Source organism: Ascaphus truei, chromosome 1 (assembly GCF_040206685.1).
Source record: "Ascaphus truei isolate aAscTru1 chromosome 1, aAscTru1.hap1, whole genome shotgun sequence".
Lineage (NCBI taxonomy): Eukaryota > Metazoa > Chordata > Amphibia > Anura > Ascaphidae > Ascaphus > Ascaphus truei.
Window position 1 is genome coordinate 94,689,899 of NC_134483.1, and position 21,555 is coordinate 94,711,453.

The following is a 21,555-nucleotide window of genomic DNA, read 5'->3' on the forward strand; positions in this document are numbered from 1 at the left end:
AACATCAGGAAACCATCCAAACAAGGGGTAAACAAAGCTGTTCACTTGGGAGTATTTCTAGTGAAATACTATGCAGTTCACAACTCCCTTAGATAAGCATGTCTCCCAGCCCCAAAACATATAGCATGAAATAAGCAGATATAAGAAGTCTCATAAATGAAAGTCTTATCTGTTCCTTGTGGTTTGGAGGGAAAATCTTCTCTGTCCCTGGTTCAGCTCCCTTTTCCTCAGGGAATGTGTCAGCATTCAGGTTTAGAAGTTTTCCCTGTGTCTTGAAAGCAGCTCTGCTGTCTCTTCTGGCAGGGCTCAAGACAAGTTGTGAGAGTCAAAGACAATCTCTGCTCTGTCTCCAAGGTCAGCTCAGTTATGAGCGAAGGAGTCTCACTTCCTGTCTCAAAAGACAGGCTTTTGTAAGCAATCTAATCAGGCAGGTGGTGTTTGTTAATTGACTACCAGCAGTTAACCACCACACTGCTGGATTAGAGGCACATTACTTGAACAGGGATAACTCCCCTGTTACAGGGTGGTTCTACCAATTGTTTTTATGTTTGTGTGCTTCACTTTGAAGCTGGTACCTAGGGGTAGTATCTGTGGGATCCCCCCTCTTTTTTTTTATTTTTTTTTATTTTTTTTTTTGTGTGTGGTGTTTAGTAATAATCTTTGCATCTTTCTGTGGTCATTGTGACTAATCATTAAATTTATGCTAATCCGCGGTGCGCTTTTGCGCCTGGTGTGTTTTGTTGTTGTGAGGGGGGCTCGCCTTAATTAGGAGCAGTAGAGAAGGGGCTCCTGGCGTTTACAGCTGCAAGCAGATTACGGATTCTATAGTGAACAGCACGAGCGCAGAAACCTCATTTTTTGCATTTACTTTAACAATGCTCATTGATCCCGACGTGCTTAGAATCTTATCTAAAGAAAAATGGATTCAACGCTCTACGGATTTGATAATAAAGCTATTTGTTTGTGTCACACAACGTTTCGACCTGAACAGGTCTTTTTCAGGTGACTAGGCATGTATTAGCTTCATTATCAAATCCGTAGAGCTTTGGATTTTCTTTAGCATAGACCTGGAATAACCCTGACAGGTTCTCCTTGACCCTGCAGCATTGGAAAACTGTATGTATTTATGGTGTGCAGCATACCCTTTTGTTTACATAGAATCTTATCTAACCTTTCAAACGTCTTAATGTGTACTATGTGATATGGTGACTGTAATAAGTTTGCATCTCTATAGCTTGGTATAGATCTCTGTTTATTATAATATGTAGATCACAGAACAGATCAATCCTAGCCTATACCGACTAGGATGGTAGGAAGGAGCCTAGCTCCTATCTACCAAGGTACCCGCCCTGGGACTACACCACCTTACAAACCGCTATAATCACTAGTGGTTTATTGCGGGAGCTTGGCTCCAGAGACCCCCAGAGTTTCTGAACACGCACCCAAGGCCCAGGCATAGAAACACATAATTTAGTTCTTTTTAAGTCATTTTTATCTCACACTAGCCCCACAAGGATTTGAATCCAGGTCCTAGGGGAGGAAAAAAAGCACAAAAACCCCTTAGCAATAGAAATACCATCAAAATAGTTGCACTGGAATGTAAGCTCGACATCAGTCCTTGAACAGAGCTATTAAACTAAAAGTTTAATAGAAAAAGTACATCACCATAACGAGGACAATCCAAACATTTACAGTACAATAAAAAGCGGAAACATAAAAGCCTAACACTTGCAATGGAGACCGCACAAAGCTTGGTGAATCCTGGCAGCGGTGAGTGGAGAACTTCAAGTAGGGGAGCGGTTTGGCAGTTGCTGGGTAAGCCATAATTGGCAACCAATCAGGGTGCTGCATTTTAAACAAATGCCTGTGGGGTATACCTCAACTCCCCTATGTGCGCAATTGGGCAGCAGTATAGGACCAGGATCCAAGGAGAGCACCTCAGTTGACAGCGTTTAAATTAGCAGAGCCCTCCTGGGGACCCTCCCGCACCAGGAGTCTGCAGAGAAGGGTGCGCATGCCATGACCATTCCAGCACAACAGGACACATTTTTCCACAATGAAAAAGCAATACAGAGCTAGCTAGGACATCCACTGAGGAAATGCACAAGAGTTAAAACATGTATGTAAGCACTTTAAAACACCATAAAGTATATATCACAACAGGGCTGACAAGGGGATATAATAATAAAAAAATATATTAAATAGTTTATTTCATATAGTGCTTTTCTCCCAATAGAACTCAAAGTGCTTCACAATTACAGTATAGTGTGTGGTATGCAGCACCCAGGATGGTTACAGGCACAGGGAGATAGTGACTTGCCCAAGATCACAAGGTGCTCACACTGGGAATTGAACCAGGCTCAAACTCTATAAACAATGACTGAGTCAGTGTCTTTATTCACTGAGCCGCTCCCAAGGGAAGAGGCTTCTCAATGCACATAAACTGGGGGAAAGCGACACAGATTGACTCGTGAAGGGTGCAGCAGGCTGAGCATGACAGTCATTTGGATATATATGTAGTTTTGTTCCTGGACGATGCACATTTATTTGGTAAACTGCTTTACTAATTTCATGGTTTCCCTTGTAGTTACAGGGGCAAGTTTTGTTGTTTTCAATGGAGCACTGAAAACCTCATCAGGGTTCCTTGCAAAGTCTAGTATAGTTGAAGGTATGTATTTGATTATAAATGTAAAATAATTATGGAATGGTGTATTGTTTTACTGTAGGGTTTCACTCACTCACTCTTTCACTGCTGATCATATGTTTTTGCTTTCCAGAGTTCTTGATCTGTAGGAAAGTTTCTTATTTTGCCAATAAATATTTCTTGTTTCAATAATGCGATTAATACATTGGCAAATAAACCCTTTGATCCTACATTGCATATATATTCCTAGTTATTTCATAAGCAAATAATGCTTGTTTAATTTCATTTAGATAAAGGTTATGACCTACAAAAATGTCAGTGCATTGTTTTGATTCTGCAGTAGAGTAGAGCTCTTTCAAACGTTCAGTCCATCCATAAAAACAAAATGCTGCAACACTGCCTACTTTTATATTTTAAAATTTCTTGTTGGTATTCAGGTTATGTACATTAAGTCAGACACAAGCCAGCAAGACCACTTGAATGAGATCAGAACTTCACTGACATGGAGAAGTGTCATCACAGCATATCAAATAGGGGCCCAAGACTAAAAATGACATCGATATTTCTGCAGTGCTAGAGACTAGTTACTGTACAGTGGTAAAAAGGTTTACCAAAACATGACACACACAAATCTCTCCAAAAATGGTGTATGGGGATTGCACCTCCAGCTTCTGCCCTGGAGATGACAGACGGTTCAGTTGTTAGTGGCACAGATTATCTGGTACTCCTAAACCTTTGCAGACTGTTTCTGCAGCACAGTGCGATGCTGCCCTTCTGATTATAAAAGCGTTCAAGCAAAGCCGCATACGTGAAACATCCAATAGTGATAATCATATTGCAGATTTTCCCTGTTCATTTTCATTTCCCAGCACCAGCTGAGCACCTCCAACAAATTTTTCATGCAGTTATGGCTTAAACAGCTATTCGCAATTGTCCCTAATAGTAAAGTAAGAAAGCCATATAGGGTGTGGTAAAAACATGTACAGTGGTGTTGTATTGCAAACACCATAAAAAAATTGTTACTGTTTCTGACAATTACTGTTGCCAAACCTCACTTCAGTCTATATACCATTTTTTTTGTTTGTTATTTTGATGTCTTTAAGCAATAGCAATGATAAGTGCTATACAAATTAATCCTGGCAAGGATCCGTAGTGGTTGAATAGTTTTTTGGGGTGGAGATCTGTGCGATTCTTCTAGACAGTGGAACATGTTAATGTCGTGATAAAATAATCACTTTCTGTGATTGGGTGTGAATGATCTGGATTGTTTTTATTCCCGGCCTCCATGTTCTTCTAACGTGTACATTACTTAGATGGTCTAATGGTACAAATAACTCAAGAGATGATGGAAGCATTGCGGCAAGCTCTGAGAGACAAGAAGGACTTCCGAATAGCGTGTGGAAAAATAGATTCAGCCGATTTGACTGAAGATGTTACCATTTGCTGGGTGGAGACAGAAGATAAAGAAAACAAAGGGTAAAAATGAACGAGAGTATATAACCTTGTTTTTCTTTTGTCTTTAATGAGCTCTGTTGAAGGATTTTGTAATTTGTAATTTTTTTTTTTAACATACTGGAATTGTCTGGTTTGCAGTCTGCTTTTGGCATACTTAATGCATGTCCAGTTTAAGAATGCTGATCTATACTTTAACTGAGGCTGGTGTATAAAAACAACTTATTGTAACCGTTAACTTCAGCTCTAAGGATATCCTTAAAGGGGGGAATTTTTTTGGCCATAATTCATTAAACTGTGGTAATGCTGACCACAGTAAGAGCTTCCCCACTATCATAGCTGCAGGAATAAGGCCTTTTGTGTTTTCCGATTTTAAATGTTAATACTCCGAATATTAAAAGACAGCCTTGTGAATGTTGTCCGAAAACAGCCCAATCAAATGCTTTGTCGGATATAAACTAAGCCCGTTGATGATGCATTGTGTTTGGGTACTGTAGTCCTTAAAGGAATGTAGGTATTGGCCAATGAAAGGACTTATAACTATAAATATTTTAAAGGTGACTACTTCAGAGATTGTAATTCTCCACAGCTGAAATCTAAATGGTCAATGTTATGTACTACAAAAGCTCAACCCTTTAAAAAATAAATAAATAAAAAAACGGATTACATTGATAAACACTCAATTTATCACTCGCACTTGTTTGTGACCGTATAAGCTTATACTCCTTGATAAAGGACACTTGTCTGAAACGTGTAGGAGGGTTTTTCACCTCCTTGGGTGATGTTTTTTTTTTGTACTGAATAAATAGATTTTTATTTTTATACCACCTGACTCCCTGGCAAGTGCGCTGCGTTCTTCTTTTCTCTACCATTGGAGTTCTGCATCAGAGGTTGGCACGCCACTGCGGACTCTTCAAGACTCAAGGAGTGGGTAAGATTGTTCTAAGATATTCTTTGTGATTTATGGATATGGATGAGTACCAGGACATATTTGATTTCCTCCAATGAGGTTACATCAAGGTGATATTGAGCATTTTTGATTGTTTCCTTCAGGAGAAGTTATATTATATTTTGACTGGTCACTCACAGATCACACTTTATCATTTACCCACTCCGTAGTATAGTCTTTGATAGGAGCCCTATACTCATGGATTTAATTGCATGAAGATTTCACCGTCTTTGGAGCACCCACCCTCTACAGATTGCTATATTAGTACTGATATTTATATTATGTCCGTGCTCCAGGATCACAGCAGGAGGATCCAGTGACCAGAGCAAGAGCCAGCAACTAGGAAACTAGGAAAAAAGCCGCAAGACGTTATGCTGCTTGTGATAAGCCAACACTTAAAAAATAAATATCTGCAAAAGATCCAGTTGAACCAATGTCAGATTATATTTCCTTGATGAAAGACACAGCATCTCAGGATATTGAGGCAGCCTATTTCAAGTCTGCACACAGAGGTTAAAAAAAAAAAATGCACAAGATTAGATACCAGCCTGGTAAAACCGCAAGACTACTCTTCTGGGAATTAAGAGAACAAACAATTCAGCAAAAGGAGCTGGACATAGAATCATTAGATAATGATTTTTCGGCAGATGACTCGCCCTCCTTTTCTCATGCTCATTGACTGGCTTCTCAAGACAGCGGGCGGCCGCGTGAGCGTTCCCCACCAGGAGGGGAATCCTTCTGAGCAGGTCCCAGTCCCCCCTCGCTGCACGGCTCAATACGCGCTGTGACGCGTCAGCCGCCAGGGGATGCAAGAAAATTGTGATCCCGAGCGGTGACGTGGTGCGCTGATGAGCCTATCCGTGGCGGGAGCGGGAGCTGTCGGACTGCTTCCTACACAAGGTAGGGGGTGGTGTGTGTGTGTGTCACATTTGTGGGGGAAGGGGGAGGGATTCAGCAGCCCGCAGCAGCTCCCTCCTGCAGACTGGGGGGAAGTAGCGGGTCCCTCCGCTCAAACCACGCCCCCCGCTCCGGCTCCCTACAGACCGCATATCGCGGTCTGTGCCTGTCAGCGCCCCGCCTGTCTGCAGTGCGGGCGCACTGACTGAGGGAGCGGGGCCTTAGCCTAAGAGAGATTTTCCAGCTTGAGGACAAGCATTCCCCTTTGGGGGCCATGGGATCATCTATTCAGGAGCCTCCATAGGAAGCCAAGAACCTTCCTGTTTCACGATAGGGTGAAGGATAAGATCAAAGTGGAGTGGTAGCAACCGACCAAAAAAGGTATCCTTGACCATGACATTATAAAAATAAAAATAAAAAAATAAAAAGGTACCCATTTGAGGAGAAGCCGAAGCTAGATTAACAACCCTGCCGGCATACAACGCAGCCTCCTTTCGAGATGCAGTGGATGGAGGATGCCTTGAAGTTGTTGTTTACTGCAGAGGCACAGCTTTCAGAGCTTCCATAGCTATAACATCAGTATCATGAGTGAAGCATTGCTGGATTCAGTTAAGCTAGCAACAAGTTCAATGGCAGTCTGTTGCAGCCAGAAAAGTGATTTTGCTAAGACCTTGGCAGGCAGATTTGTCATCAAAGCATAATCGGTGTTAAATGCATTTCGAGGGACATCATGTTTTGCAGGACACTAGATTCCATCATTGAGAGAACCTCCAGAGGCAAGTCTGTTTTTCCCACAGGAACAGAAAGTATTTGATACCCCATATCTAAAGTATGAATGAGGGCTAACGACCGAGGCATGAGAGCCTATAGGCCCGGAGGGCGTTACTTGAGCAACCTCCTGGCACATAGATCAGAGCTCTTGTTCGGGGGTCAAGAAAAAGTGGACCCTAATATAGAGCCACTAGGAAGTAGCATTGAGATGAAGAGAGCTTGAACATCCCACGTTGGGAGTCGAGCAATTTCAGAATGTTTGGGTGCAAACTATTGCAGATTCCTGTATGTTTAACATTGTCTGTAGGGGATATTGTCTGGAGTCAAAGATGTTATCCGGAAGACACTGGTTTATAAGATGCTGGCATCCAGGAAACAAGCTGGCCTGGCAGGCCTAACCAGCAGGGTCAAACAGCTGTTGAATAACAGAGTGATCCAACCGGTTCCGCTACGAGAAATAGCGAGGTATCTACTTGTTCTCTACAATGTTCCTCGTAAAGAAGGCGAATGGAACATTCAGGTCCAAACTAGACCTAAGGGCAGTAAACAAACTGCTCAAACTAAGGTGGTTCAAGTTGAAGTCCCGCAAGACCATTATTTCAACAGTGTACCAGGGAGACTGGCCCGTGTCAGTAGATCTGAAAGATGCTTACTTACGCATGCCTTTATGGTAGGCACCGAATGTATCTAAGATTTCTGATAGGGGTAAAGCACCATCAAATTCAAGGCACTTCACTTTGGCCTCTCGACTTTGCCGAGAACATTCACAAAGGTGTTAAAACATCCCCGAATTAAGGAGGGAATACAAATATTCCACTACAGCGATGATGTTCTAATAAAAGTTCGGATCAGAGTCCAGTTGCTCCAGCACCTATCATCATGGCTGGCTAGTCAACACTGAGGAAAGTTAACTAGATCCAACTTAAGATTCTTGGGAATGCAGTTCAGGGCGCAACTGGGATTGATTTTTCTTCCCTCCGGTAACAGGGAAAGTTTTGATGGAGATGATCAGAGCAGCCAGAGCCAGAAATCCATGACTGGGTTCGACAATGCATGAGGCTGATAGTGCCTATCTGCAGCCATACAGGTGGTTAAAATGGGCCAGGTGGCATAAAGGAATGTTCCAACAGAACGTCTTACACCAATGGCATAAACGGTCAACAAGCCTAGTCCAATTGAATTTACCGCAAGATGTAAGGAAATCCTTAAAATGGTGGGAATGCGACAGAAATCTAAAACAGGTTGTCCGCTGTAGGACAAGTCTGGCTCGTACTTGCAACAGATGCAAATGACACAGGTTGGGGTGCCCAACTCAGGCCATTTCCCTTGCGCGCGCGCGTGCTTTCTATATCGGAAGGCACGAATCGTCGGTAGACATTTTTAGAATTGAGAGCGGTAATGGTGTGTTAAGGCACTTGTTACGAAGGTGCAGCGTGAAGGTTAGGTCAGACAGCTGAACGACGGTGACCTGCATAAGGCGACGAGGCACAAGATGTCTCGTAATCCTGCAGGAACTATTCCAGATTCTCAACTGGGCAGAGCATCATTTAACAGACCTTACAGCTGTTCATATTGCAGGGAAAAAGACAAACCTTGATGGCGACAAGGAAGAAAACTACTTCTACAGTGTACCATAGAATCGGAAAGACTCCATCTGTGGTGTTGACACCAATGTAAGCTTTTTGGTACCTCCTACTCTCACAATTCTGGAGTTCCTGCAATAGGGTCTTAGAGCTGGGACTCTACACTAGCTCACTTGGTGGTACAGGTGTCAGCACTGCTAGGAAAGTACACAGCTGCCATAGGTCGATTTTCTCCCAAGCTCTGAAGAGAATCAGACCACAATAAGGACCCCGTTCCTGCTTGGGATTTACCGTTCATATTACTGGCTGTAACGGGTGCCCCTTGGAGCCACACTTTTTCAAGCTTCAGATATGGACCCAACATTTAAGACAGTCCTGTTAAATGATAGCAGTGACGTTGGTACGCAGGATTGGGAAATTACAGGCCTTGTTGGGAAGGGAACCTTTCATTATCTTCCATAAAGACAAGATAGTCTTGAGGCCAGTTAAACTCTAATTACCCAAAATGCCATCTCAACCAGGAGGTAATATTACCCTCATGTTGCCCAAAACCGTCAAATGACGAACGGATTCTATACACATTAGATGTGGTAAGGTGCTTAAAACTCTACCTTCCCAGAATGGAAAGATTTAGGAAGTCAGATAGGCTGTTCATCCTGCCAAAGGGATCAAGGAAGGGACAAGCAGCCTCAGTGTACGATAAGTCGCTAGATCGTAATGGCTATCAAGATCTATGCTATCCAAAAAACTCATTCTGCGAGAGACAGTGCTACGTTCTTGGCAGCAAAGGTGCAGGCTTCCCCTGTAGATTGACACTGCGTCAATATGGACTTAAATTAGTATGTCTTAAGTACTACTCTTTGGATATACATGGCTCAGCAGTTACATGCTTTGGCAGGAGGGCCCGGCAGTCAATTGTCACCAGTTAAAAGATTCTACTTGAGTGACAAGGAGAGTGGTGTTCATTCTAGGACCACCCACCACCCCTCTTTTTGGCACGTCCTATTAGTGACCCCTGCCATGGGTACAACCAGGCAAATAGAAAATTGTCGTAATCTTTCTTTTCCTGGAGCGTCCATCCATGGCAGTGCTCACCAATCCCCTCCCAAAGTTTTTATACTGAGACTACCTGGGGAGAAAAGGAGGGACTATTTATGGTCCTCCGACAGGTAGGACAGAAATCTATCTCAGCTGGAGGGTGGATCTTAACCCATTGCTGAGCACTGCCATGGCTGAACTCACTCTCGGGGAAACGAAAATTACGGTAAATTGTATACATTTTCTACTTTTTACAGATTTTATGGAATTCACTTTTCTTAAGATTTATTATTCTATGTTTGTATGTTGGCGTTTTAAGTTGAAAACAAAGCACAAAAAAAATGCGCCAACCGTTTTATTATGAAAGATTAGAGATGATATTTGGTTACCATGGAAACACGAAGATAAGGCCTTTCTTAAAATACTTGTGACATTTTTCATGCCCTTCTGATACTCAAGAACTGTTGAATTTCTCATTGTGTGTAGGGTTACAAGCCCAATAGATGGACAGTCAATGGAAGGAGTTCCAAGTGAAAGACTTTTGCAGGAAGCAGACTTTGAAGCCCATGACAAAACTGTGAAATGTACAGAGGTAAGCGTATTAAATGGAGCACATATAAAAAAAGTAATTACTACTGTTAAGTACTATTTATTTTGCTTTGTAAGGCGTGTATGCATATATAAGTTCACCTCTTTGAAATCAGTATGCGCAGTAGATTCTTCTGTCTGAAATGTATGCGATAGTTTACAGGAAACATTTAGGTTCTTTCTGCATCCGTTCTGTAACTCCAGAAAGGGGGACAGACTTGTACAGAGGAGCAAAATGCAGGAAGCAATGTGAAATGATTTGTCTTCCGTTACAAATTGTTACAGCTAACTCCAGTCAATCCTTGTCTTTTTTTTTTTTAATGTTTTTAGGTGTTCTATCTACTAAGGGACTGTGAACCGACCAGTGCAGTAGCTCACTCTCAGTTTGCGAAGGAGATTGCCACTGCCTGTGGAGCTGCTCTTTGTCCACACATCAAAACCTTGAAGAACAGCGGAATGAATAAGATAGGTCTGAGAGTATCCATGGATATTGACATGGTAAATGTTGCTCTGTTTCTATAAAAACTACGAATAAAATATGGAAGATTGACAAATGTCATGTTTCCAAAGTATACGCAATTTGAGAAATCACCTTGTCCCAGCCTGGATTTCTCAAGCTGCATATGCTGATATTAAAGCCCTTTGGAAGAACACGTTTCTAGCGTGTGACTGTCCATACATTATCCTTTATGACCTAGACATGGGCACCCATTTAAACGTTTATCTATAAAAAAAAAAAAAGTGGAATATAAATTCAAGTCTCTTAAAACATTTTTTTTTTAAATACCTTCCTCCAAAACATCATTTGGTCAACACAGCCAAACTATTGCTTCCGATGAGACAAAACAGCAGCCATATTGTACTTTCTTACAAAGTTTAGTAATGATAGAGAACACTTATGAGCACATTCACATGTCACAGACAGACCGCCAAACCAGTTTTACCCTATAATGACACAGCATACAATGAACCTGCTGCTGCCGCCAGAGATTCTGGGTAATGACATACAAAAAAGCTCACAGTGCATCACTTTGTTTCCTATCCACTTTAACGTGGATTCATTTAAGCTCATGACACATTGCAAATCACTTTCAGGATTATCTGACAGTGAAAGTGTTCACTTAATTTTGATGTGTTTGTGTGTGTTTGTGTGTGTGGGTTGCACCTTCATGTTTTTTTTAATTTATTTTTTTAGGTTGAGTACCGAGTAGGATCAGGAGGTCAACCTCTTCCTCAGATTTACTTGAATGACCTTGACAGTGCCCTGATTCCAGTCATCCACAACAGAACATCAGACACCAGCATTTTACCACTGGTGATAGAACTGATCTTTTTCTTGATCGAAAACCTCAATTAGTCGTCTCCACAATTCCAAGTGCAGTATGCTGTTTATGTCAAGGAATGGTCAAAACACCAAAGCTTTAAAACCAAGCTCAGTCATTCTTTAAACGTCGAGGAGATTTGCTTTTCAATGCATTTCTGGCCCTTCCCGCACTCAAGTGTTTAATCGTTAAGGGATATGATGAAAGTGAATTTCAGAAACTTGAAATGGTTATTTAGACTAAACTGCACCTCCTCATCGTTGAAAACAAACAAGATAGAAATGGAATTGAAATCAGCTGTGCCACTTAATACTTTTCGGCATTTGGAGTTTGGCTCTCTAAGCGATTAGTATTTAATTTACCTGGGTTCACTATAAATGATAACTCTTTCTCTGTCAGAGGAGCCTTAGGCTGCAAAGAAATGAAGATGAAGATAAAAGCCCAGGTTGCTCAGCCTGAAAATCTTTCCAATCCCTGGAGTGGGCACCATCTGAGTTGGATCAAGGTGATATATCTGCAGCCGGCATCAACAGTGGCATCCACTACTCTTGATAACCAAGCATTGTAATGTTCCTGATAAAAAGGAATATTTGTAATGCGAGCTGCTGTTGATTTTACATGAGATAACATTGATTAAGTTCTTAAGTGATGAAGAAGCTGTATGCAGAACATTTCACAGATTCTCTAATGGACCACGATATGAATATTGATTAAGCCCAAACACTACATCAGCTGTCTCTTTCTGATCTCTGTATATCACACAGCAACTTTTCAAACTCATTCTGCAAAAAAAAATAACATTGCTGCACTGTGCTTTAGGGTTTGTAACTTTTAGGTGCTCGTGTTGATTTCTTTAATGGTGATTAAAAGGCGTTTTGCTTCAGTTTTTTCATCTACCTCTCCGTTTTGCTTTTCAGCAGTGCATATCAAACCAGTGCTGAGTGACCTCATATTCCCAGGTTTACTAAACAATGCTAAGCCTCAGCTCACCATTTTATCCATTTCCATGCACTAAAATGTAGTAACTCTAGTAAGTCTTGGTTCGTAATTGTGTTTAGCACAGATTGCATATTGACAACACATGATTGTCCTTTAAAACATTTCTGTTTTGACGTGTGTATATATTACTTCCTAGCACAGTTTTTTTGATTGTGCACCTCAGAGCTGCTCTGAAATCCGTAATCTGTACATGAGCTTTAATGGTGTGCTCTTAATCATAACACTGTGTGTTGTTTTGTGATTGTAAAATGAATCCCTTTAATGCCAGTGGGCTGCGGGCCCATACGGAGCCTGAGGGGTTAATTTTAATATACTTTATATGACAAATATATATATTTAGATAAACATACTGTATGGAATAGATGACCTGTTACTTTATATTTATAATAGATTGTACAAGCAATAATTTAGGAAAGGCAAATATATATTTTTGTATTAGTTTAAACTCCGTTACACTCTGTATGTAGCAGTTCATTCTTTTGTTGGGTATACATCTAAACGTAAAAATGATTGTATGTGAAGTGGGTGTTGCACGACAGCATCCCTGTCATTAAATGTGGTTACTTTCAGGAAAAAATATATTGCCTTCAGTCTGACGACTCAAAAAAAATTATCTTTCTTTATTTCAAACCGGTGGATTAAGACCAACCCTGGTTTCATGGTCATGGATTAAATATTCATAAAAAGCCCACCTTGTGCACTGGCACAGTTACCTAGTGTAAAGCAAGATTCTGTTTGCTATAGTTAATTACAGGGGTGACCAACTCCAGTCCTCAAAGGCCACCAACAGGCCAGGTATTAAGGATATCCCTGCTTCAGCATAGGTTGAGCCACCTGTGCTGAAGTATTGAGATCTTTAAAACCTGACCTGTTGGTGGCACTTGGGACTGGAGGTGGCCACCCATGGTTTATTATATGTAGGTTCAAGGTTCATATTATTGATGTGCATCTTTGCAGAGTAGTGCAACAGCACATCAGTGTGCATCAGTTGTTTTCTGTATTCCCTATGGTAAAATGGCCAACATTGCATAATCTGAAAATATTTCTTCACACCTCTACCTTCCCATTTGTCTCAGGAGCATATGCGGTATATTGTTACTGTTTCATAGTGCGGCAAAGACCAGAAACTCCTGGATGCCTTGACTGTATACAGTATGTCACCCACAGGTCCTCCTAATCTGCTTCACTCCAATGCCTCACTCACATCAGTGATACAACTACAGGTTGAGATTAATTTCATACAGATAGATGGGAAGAGGAGTGATCTGCTCAGCATGCTCATTTACATGTCCTTTATCAGAAGTCCTTGTGTATAGTTTATTCACTGCATATGTGACAATTGGGTTAAATAGGTTTGGTGGACCTGTGGAAGACCTGTAAGTGTTCAGAAGTTTTGTGTCTTTACTTTGTAGGATTGTACATTGTAGGGTTATTGGCACTTTGTTTGTTTTTTGCCAACCGTACTTTACAATTGTCTCGTTATGCTTTTCCCCAGTAGGCAGTACTTTAACATTTTTGAGAAATATTGAATAGCATGATTTTCTTAAATGGCTTAACTGCAGCCTCATTTCATTTAGATAGGAGCCCCTAATATTAGTGTTATGTCACGTGTCCTTGTACGTTTTGCTGTCTAAGCTTTAAGGCTTACTTTAAATTCCAGAACAACTGTTAGCACTGACTGTCAGAAGCGCCTGCAAAGCATTGGGTTAAAAGTGGCAGAGAAAGTGCTGCAGACTTTTACAGAGCTATATATTGCGATGTGGAACTGAAATGTGTGAGGTTCCTTAGCAGTGACACTTCTGCCTCTTCTGCACTGAAAATACTCGTCTCGCCATGCAAAACAAATGCAACATTTTGCTTGTTTTGCAGTCCGTAACTGCTTAGCAAAGTTACTGAAACCTAAAGCCATTTTTACAGCATTCATTGTTCAGATACCTTCTATGTGATTATGTATGTTTTATTGTAAAAGCACAATATTAATTTAACCCCTTGGTTAAACGAACAACAAAATAGTGTTGAAAAACATAAACAAAATACAGTACTACAAAAAGCTTCAGAATCTGAAGTTTTAGGATTTACACATTTTAAGCATCTGCATGAGATATTCGACCTGCCTAATGACGTTACCCTGTGTGGAAACGAATGTTATAGCCCTAAAAAGACCACATGCATGTCAATTTCCTAGAAACTCTAATACAACTGAGGGGGTTCAACAGCGATCAAACGTGTGATTACGGTTTTGCCTTCTACATCCTAATCAAATGTCAATGTGAAATCCTCCAATAGTTATTGGTAAAACACTGACACATTTCTTTGCAGTTTTGAAACCGCAGCTGCATTCTTTTCTCCGTTGGCTATGGATCACCAAGAAGTCTTTTCAAGAAAGCAATAGATTGTATTAATGTTTTTGTGCTTTCTGAGATTAGATTTATTGGGTCTAAATGTTAGACATTCTTAATCTCGAACTGTTAGAAATATCAGCGAAGTTGTTACATGGCTTTGACCTTTCACATTTATAATAGTGTTAACGCCTATTTCTACGTGAATCTGGGGCTTTCCATGCTTTAACTGGGAGAACATTACCCACGTCTGTCTGCCCCTTTAGCATTGTTGGAGCCTTGTAATTGTCCATCCAGCACTCTGTACTCTGACTTATAAAATAGATGAGAACTCCTTTTACCTTTTTTTCATTTATTCACACGGGAGAAATAATTGAAAATAAAAAAATATATAAAACCAGCAAATTTTTTTTTTGACGGGGTGAGGTAACATTTTTCTTCTATTTTGATTTTCCTTTTTGAAATGTAATTTTGTTTGGGTATTAGACCATTTGTAAAATGTAATCCAGTGTACAATAATGCAATTTGTATGTAATAAACTGTTCATATCTCTTATGAAGAGCAGCCTTGAGCTTTTTTTTTTTATTCATGTAATTGTCCTCGTGTCTAATTGCTACAGTAAAGATCTATGTAATGAAAGCATTTCAACCATATTTTTTTTCTACTGTGTATTTGTCAATGTGCTGAGCACCATGGGTTTCTATCTGAACAAGACGTGATGGTTATTTTTAGGTAGTGCCAATCACTTTAGGCTATATACTCATTCAGTCATCACACCACTGTACACTGATGGGCTGAATTGTGATTTCCAGGGATACACCCAAAAAAATAAAATGAGCTCATATTGCCCTGCTAATACTTTATTGCACTGCACCTACTTTAAACCACAATGCACAAGCACATTCTTGGGGGCCAGGAGTAAAATCTTTTCGTATGGCTCAGGAGTATTAGTTAGGTGAGCCTGGGGACATCTAATGCAGGACCTTTTAAGGGTTCTACTATCGAAGTTGGTACCATCCTATGCTCACGCCCTCTCCTCCCGAGCCTGACCAAGCTCTTTGCTGCCTGCCCTTGTTTAGAACGGCTGGTTTTATTTTGGTGGCCTGTTTGCTGTTTAAAAGGGCATAATGGGACATTAAAAAAAAAAAGAATGCAGTAAGCATTATCTAATACTGCACAACTGATGTATTTACAAATAAATAAATAGAAAACAGGATTTTGAACGTATTGCTGCTAAATAACACACTGCTTCTATTAACAGGACCACCAACCTAAAAATCCTGACCTTTACCAACATGTAGGTTCTAACAAAGTTAATGTCCCATGTACCACCTGTACATATTTTAACATACATAAATATCAAAGAATGTTTTCACAGTAACCAATAATAGCAAACACTTCCAATCAGGTAAGTACAGATGTGCGTCATGGGTGATAGAGCAGGTTTTTCCATCGTCCTTGATGGAAATACAGAGCGGATTGCAAAGGCCAAATCCCTGGAACGACTATCACACCGTATCCTCCAGCAAACGCCGCTCAATATCCACACGGGAAAATGTGATAACGTGCGTATGTCATGGCTTCTGATATAGCACATTTAGCGTTCGAAGCATGTTGAAATGACAACGTGAGTATATCACATTTTCACGTGTGGGATGTTGAGCAGTGTTTGCTGGCAGACAGTAATTGTGGGAATTTGGCCTTTGGTATGTTTGTCTAGTGTTTAAAAAATAAATATATATATATATATATATATATAAGAAGTGTGTTGCTCCGCGCTAAAGTTGTCACTGTATGGTGTCCCTCTTGCAGGAGTTATTCTGGGGGGGTTCCACACATCCCCTATAAAGGTGAGCTCCCACAAGGGGGGCTCACAGACAGGAAAAACAAATGACAGGCAGGCGCACTAAGGGATATGAGCACTTTATTAGTAAAAAGGGACAGTGGGCAAATAGCATCCACTGATACTAATTAAAAACAAGAAAAAGGTATACAAATAACGTTAGAATGACTGGTACACACACCAGTATGATCGGGGGATAACACCGGGTCAACACTAGATCTCGCTAGTACTACAGAAAGGGTCCGGACCAGTCTGAGTACTTACCCTGCTAGATGCGTGGAGACCCGCTCCCACCGACTGCAAAACTCCACAGGAACTGCCGCCACGTGACCTCTACGCGTTTCGCACGTAGTGCTTCGTCAGGAGTCACGTGATAGCGCTGTCCCCGGAGTTTAAATACAGAGCAGCAGCCAATGGATCTAGCGTTAATGAGGAAAGTGGATGCACATGTAATTTAAACAGAGTGAAATGGAGTCTCATACAGCGTATATAAATAGTTAAAACCACATTCTAGATTGAAATGAAGCAATAATGATAGATAGGTCCCATGTTTAATTCTAAGTTGACCTATTGCCCTTAAAAATAAATCACAGCACTTCTAACCATAAACTATCATGTCCATATTTTATTAATACATATTTATACACATATATTTAAAAATATTTTAAAAATACATATTTATTCAAAATTTTAAAACATCAAATAGATCACATAAAGAAACCCCAACTGTTCACCTAACGATTTATTCTTTAAGGAAGGGAACCAATTCTATGTAATCATTAAGACCATGTGGAAATCTAGTTTGCATGGTATAGATCCAGAATTGCTCCCTTCTACTTAAACGTAAATCTCTGTTACCTAAACGCTGATTGGCAGTGATAACTTCAATGCCCATAAAGGAAATGCCACTCGGGTCACACTGATGACTATCATGAAAGTGCTTGAAAAGATGGATTAGGGGCATATGTTTATCAATTAATTTTTGCACATTTTTAATGTTCCTCATATGTTCCATTAACCGCAGCTTCATACACCGTTTTGTTTTACCGATGTACTGTAACCCACATTTACACTTGAGTACATACACTACATATGTAGTGGAACAATTTATAAAATGGTTAATTTTAAAACTCCGTTTTGTGGTAAATGAAACAACTTTGGCATGTTTGTCTAGTGTTTAAAAAAAAATATATATACTGTATAGATATATATATATATAAAAAAAAATTCCCCTCTTGGCTTGCTGCGTGCCCATACAGAACAATGCAATTTGTATTATGGACGAAACAAACTGCTAACAGTCTTTGCTGCACAAGAGTACTTTCCTCCATTTATGCTAAAATATATTTGCTATGCTTAGCCCTTGGCTGGCAGCTAATGGGTTAGCATCGAAAAGGCATTTTGTGTTTGGTGATTTTGTATGTTGGCTAGAAAAAAGCACAATATTAATGTTTTAAAAACAAAATTAGTGTCAATCTGGTGTAGAAAAACATGAAATGACTGATACAACCTAGTATGACTTATGCTACACACGTAACTCAGGAATAAATGGGGAAACACCCTGTGCTGATTGACATGGTTTATTTTGTATTTTACTTTCTCCGGTTTTTCTTTTTACTCATTGGATCACCGAGTAGTTTTGTTCCTCTGATTGGCTGGCTTTGTCAGCCAATCGGTTAAAACCGGTTGAAAATAGGCTGATGCTCTAGGTATGTCAGAGATGGGTACTGACTGTACATGTAGTAATTTGATAAGTGAAGGAGTCAATAAGGTGCCTGAGCAGAGGCAGGATATACCACTGTTAAACTTTGCTCTTTCTGAGAAATGTGCCCGTGTATGAAGCTAATTCAGCAGATGAAGGACAGAGCAGTTGAAGGGAGGGAATCCCGGAGCCCAGCTACGTGAGCCTGCGCTAACGGGATAAACGTCCCAAACACCACCTTGTCAACAATGAAACTGCTGGCAAACGGGCACAGAGATGGGATAAATTTTAGCGAAGAACTCATGTTTGATCCCCTCTGATCCCACAATCTAGATGGCGGCGTTTGTACAAAAGTCCCGTCCAATGCGGGCTGCAGCCGGTGCTTGGAATAGAGGTAAGGGAGATCTAGAGTGACTGCGGGGATGTGGTTCTCTAAATATTTTTTTTTTTTTTTTTACGGCTTCTATTGTCCAGCCTGCTGTGGTGCTCCGCTTTTTTTCCCCTCCCTTACCTCTACACATGTAAGGCTGCATCCACTGTGCCGCTGACCGCACTCATGCTTGAGTGGTGACGTCTCCAAGCATGAGCGTTCGGCTTTCCAGCAAATTTTTTTTGTAAGCGCGAGCAGGGCGTCCGAGGCCGAGCAGTGACTGGCGCTGATCGGCTGTGGAGGTCATGTGACCCTTCAGCGCACCGAAACACGATTTTATCTGTCTCGGCAAGCGCGTGCCGCGTCAGTGTGGCCGGACCGATTAAAATTCATTGTGCTGACTGTGCCAAGTGCGGCAAGCGGCACACTGGACTCAGCCTAACTCTCCCAGGGTTTCTAATCCATTTTGAAACAAACGCCTACTTAACCTACCAGAACAGGAAGGGCTAATGTTCAAGACTGGATGCTTCTGACTGGATTTGAACCAGGGATACTTGCGGAACAGTTTGTCAGCCGGCAAAAACTGAGCCTACCATCTTATTATACAAGACTATTTCAAATACACTTTCTATACATCTAGTTTCTTGATCTATTACACCACATTCTACATTACTGGTGGGAGAAACTAGACATACATATTCTGCGTATCATGCTCATTTTGAAGATTAGAGAAGTAGTTCATGTATTACACAGGAATTGTAGATTAATGGTATTAAAAATAAATAAAACCCTTGCGTTAAAACTGGTTTAGTTTGTTTCACGAGCTTCATTTGTCACCATAGGTGACTGTGTTTAGAATATATATTTTTTAGTTTGGTTATTTTACTTGTCCGGTTCAGAGAGCCAGCAATTAATATTATATTTGTACTGGCCCCCGGTGCACTGTGCATATTGTTATTGTTTTTCTGAGAGCCTGAAGGTTTATCTTGTTTAGGAGTACTTGGGGAGTGACTCCATGCGCCCAGTAGCAAGGGGATCTTTCTTCTGCCTACACTGCACATCAGACAGCACGAGCTCGGGATCCTTGATCTTTATTCTTAGGGCAGGTCCATACTGCCACAGACCTTGCAGAGGCGCAATCACATGGCATTGATCGTGCCCGTAGGCCGCGCGTTGCACAAGAAATCAGTTGAAACTAATTTCTCGGCGCGATAGGCAGGTCACGTGACCGGTTCGCCTAATAAGGGCGAACCAGCTCCATGCCGCCCACCACGGCACGCCTACCATGGCCCGAAAACACACCCGCTTCACATGGGTGACGTCACAGCTTTCGCACGCCTCCGCGCCAGCGGAAGCTGTATGGCCTTAGCTTGCATTTTTACTTTGCAATATGCAAACTTTTATTTGTTTATATTTAATGTTGTAGAAATACAGAAAATCCTGCATTTTATAGAGCCATACAACCTATGAGGTTTATAAAGCACTCTACATTATAATATGTATGAAGAACCATAATGGCTATCACAATTTACACTATCATAATATATACCATACATGCTTGAATTCGAAACAATTCCTGATCCTTTGCATGCTCCCAAAATCACAAGCTGATGCGCACAGGACAGAAGAGGAACAAATAAGTCTGGTACATTAACCTTTAAAGACAATGGATGAAAAAAGTCTAATTTGCAAACATCCCAATTTCCCGGGTTATTTATTTTTATTTGTTGCGTTTCCGTCTCATAAGGCTCCTATTGTCCCAATTCATGTCCATGGAACATTATGTCCTTTCACATTTTGGGATGTGTGTGCCATTAGCAGCACTTCAACGTATTTTACACTGACCCATTAGACTGATGTTTGGAGGGGCAAGTACACATCTACTTGCTGAAAGGGCATGTGATGGTTAGAATACCACTTCTGTCAATGGGTTCTTATGCTTGCAGCACATCTAAATGCAGTTATTATTATTATTATTATTATTATTAATAACAATGCCAGTTTAACATCTCATCTGCACTTTAGGGCAGGAATTGAAGTACAGACCTTTGGCACCAAAGGCAGAGTTTCTTACCACTGTACTATTTATAATAAAGGGGTTGGACTTGGTGTTACCTGTACTTTCCCCTGCAATAAAAGATCCTTATGAGACAGACATGCAGTGCGATTGGATGGCAAATACACGCCTTGATTGGTCACTGAAATCTTTAATCTCATTGGCTACCTTAAACTACACGCAGAGCCTGCCTGTTCCCCCCTCTTCCTGTGTAGCATCAGGTGTTACCTTCTTTTATGATTTTAATTGATTAAAAACAAACACACAGTAACAGCGGCTCCTGTGTCCTTTTATCAGCTGGGCTGTGATCCCTTAGCAATCAGTGATTATTACAGCTGCCTTGTATAGGTCTCCGAGGCATGGACAGGAATCATGGTAAGCAGTATACTGTTGTGCACAATTGCAATGTAGCGCTATATCAGGTGTATTTCCTCAATTTGGTCTATATTTGCTCTGAGCAGCCTCTGTGGCAAGCAGCAAACTCCCATTTACTTCAGCTGTGTGCAAATGCAGTGTGTCCTGTGTTATTAAATGCAGTGTGTCCTGTGTTATTAAATGCAGTGTGTCCTGTGTTATTAAATGCAGTGTTTCCTGTGTTATTAAATGCAGTGTTTCCTGTGTTATTAAATGCAGTGTTTCCTGTGTTATTAAATGCAGTGTGTCCTGTGTTATTAAATGCAGTGTGTCCTGTGTTATTAAATGCAGTGTGTCCTGTGTTATTAAATGCACTGTGTCCTGTGTTATTAAATGCAGTGTGTCCTGTGTTATTAAATGCAGTGTTTCATGTGTTATTAAATGCAGTGTTTCCTGTGTTATTAAATGCAGTGTGTCCTGTGTTATTAAATGCAGTGTGTCCTGTGTTATTAAATGCAGTGTGTCCTGTGTTATTAAATGCAGTGTTTCCTGTGTTATTAAATGCAGTGTACTTGTGTTATTGAATGCAGTGTGCCCTGTGTTATTAAATGCAGTGTGTCCTGTGTTATTAAATGCAGTGTGTCCTGT

General features: G+C 40.8%; 2 protein-coding genes across 4 annotated transcripts in view; both read left to right on the plus strand.

Moving 5' to 3' along the window:
* Positions 1-15,221, plus strand: part of ZFYVE16 (zinc finger FYVE-type containing 16) — a 40,499-nt gene extending 25,278 nt beyond the window's left edge. Inside the window, 5 exon segments of the mRNA XM_075592244.1 lie at positions 2,542-2,668; positions 3,958-4,120; positions 9,821-9,926; positions 10,253-10,420; positions 11,118-15,221. Coding sequence (XP_075448359.1) covers positions 2,542-2,668; positions 3,958-4,120; positions 9,821-9,926; positions 10,253-10,420; positions 11,118-11,279 — 726 coding nt within the window. The 3' untranslated portion in view covers positions 11,280-15,221.
* A 5,516-nt stretch (positions 15,222-20,737) lies between these two features.
* The window catches only part of FAM151B (family with sequence similarity 151 member B), a 62,247-nt gene continuing 61,429 nt past the window's right edge, over positions 20,738-21,555 (plus strand). For all 3 annotated transcript variants that reach the window (XM_075592266.1, XM_075592274.1, XM_075592255.1), the window contains exon 1: positions 20,738-20,928. Coding sequence is in view for 1 of the 3 variants with exons in the window: in XM_075592255.1 (XP_075448370.1) it covers positions 20,913-20,928 (16 nt within the window). In the remaining 2 variants the exon portion in view is untranslated. The remainder of the gene's footprint in view (positions 20,929-21,555) is intronic.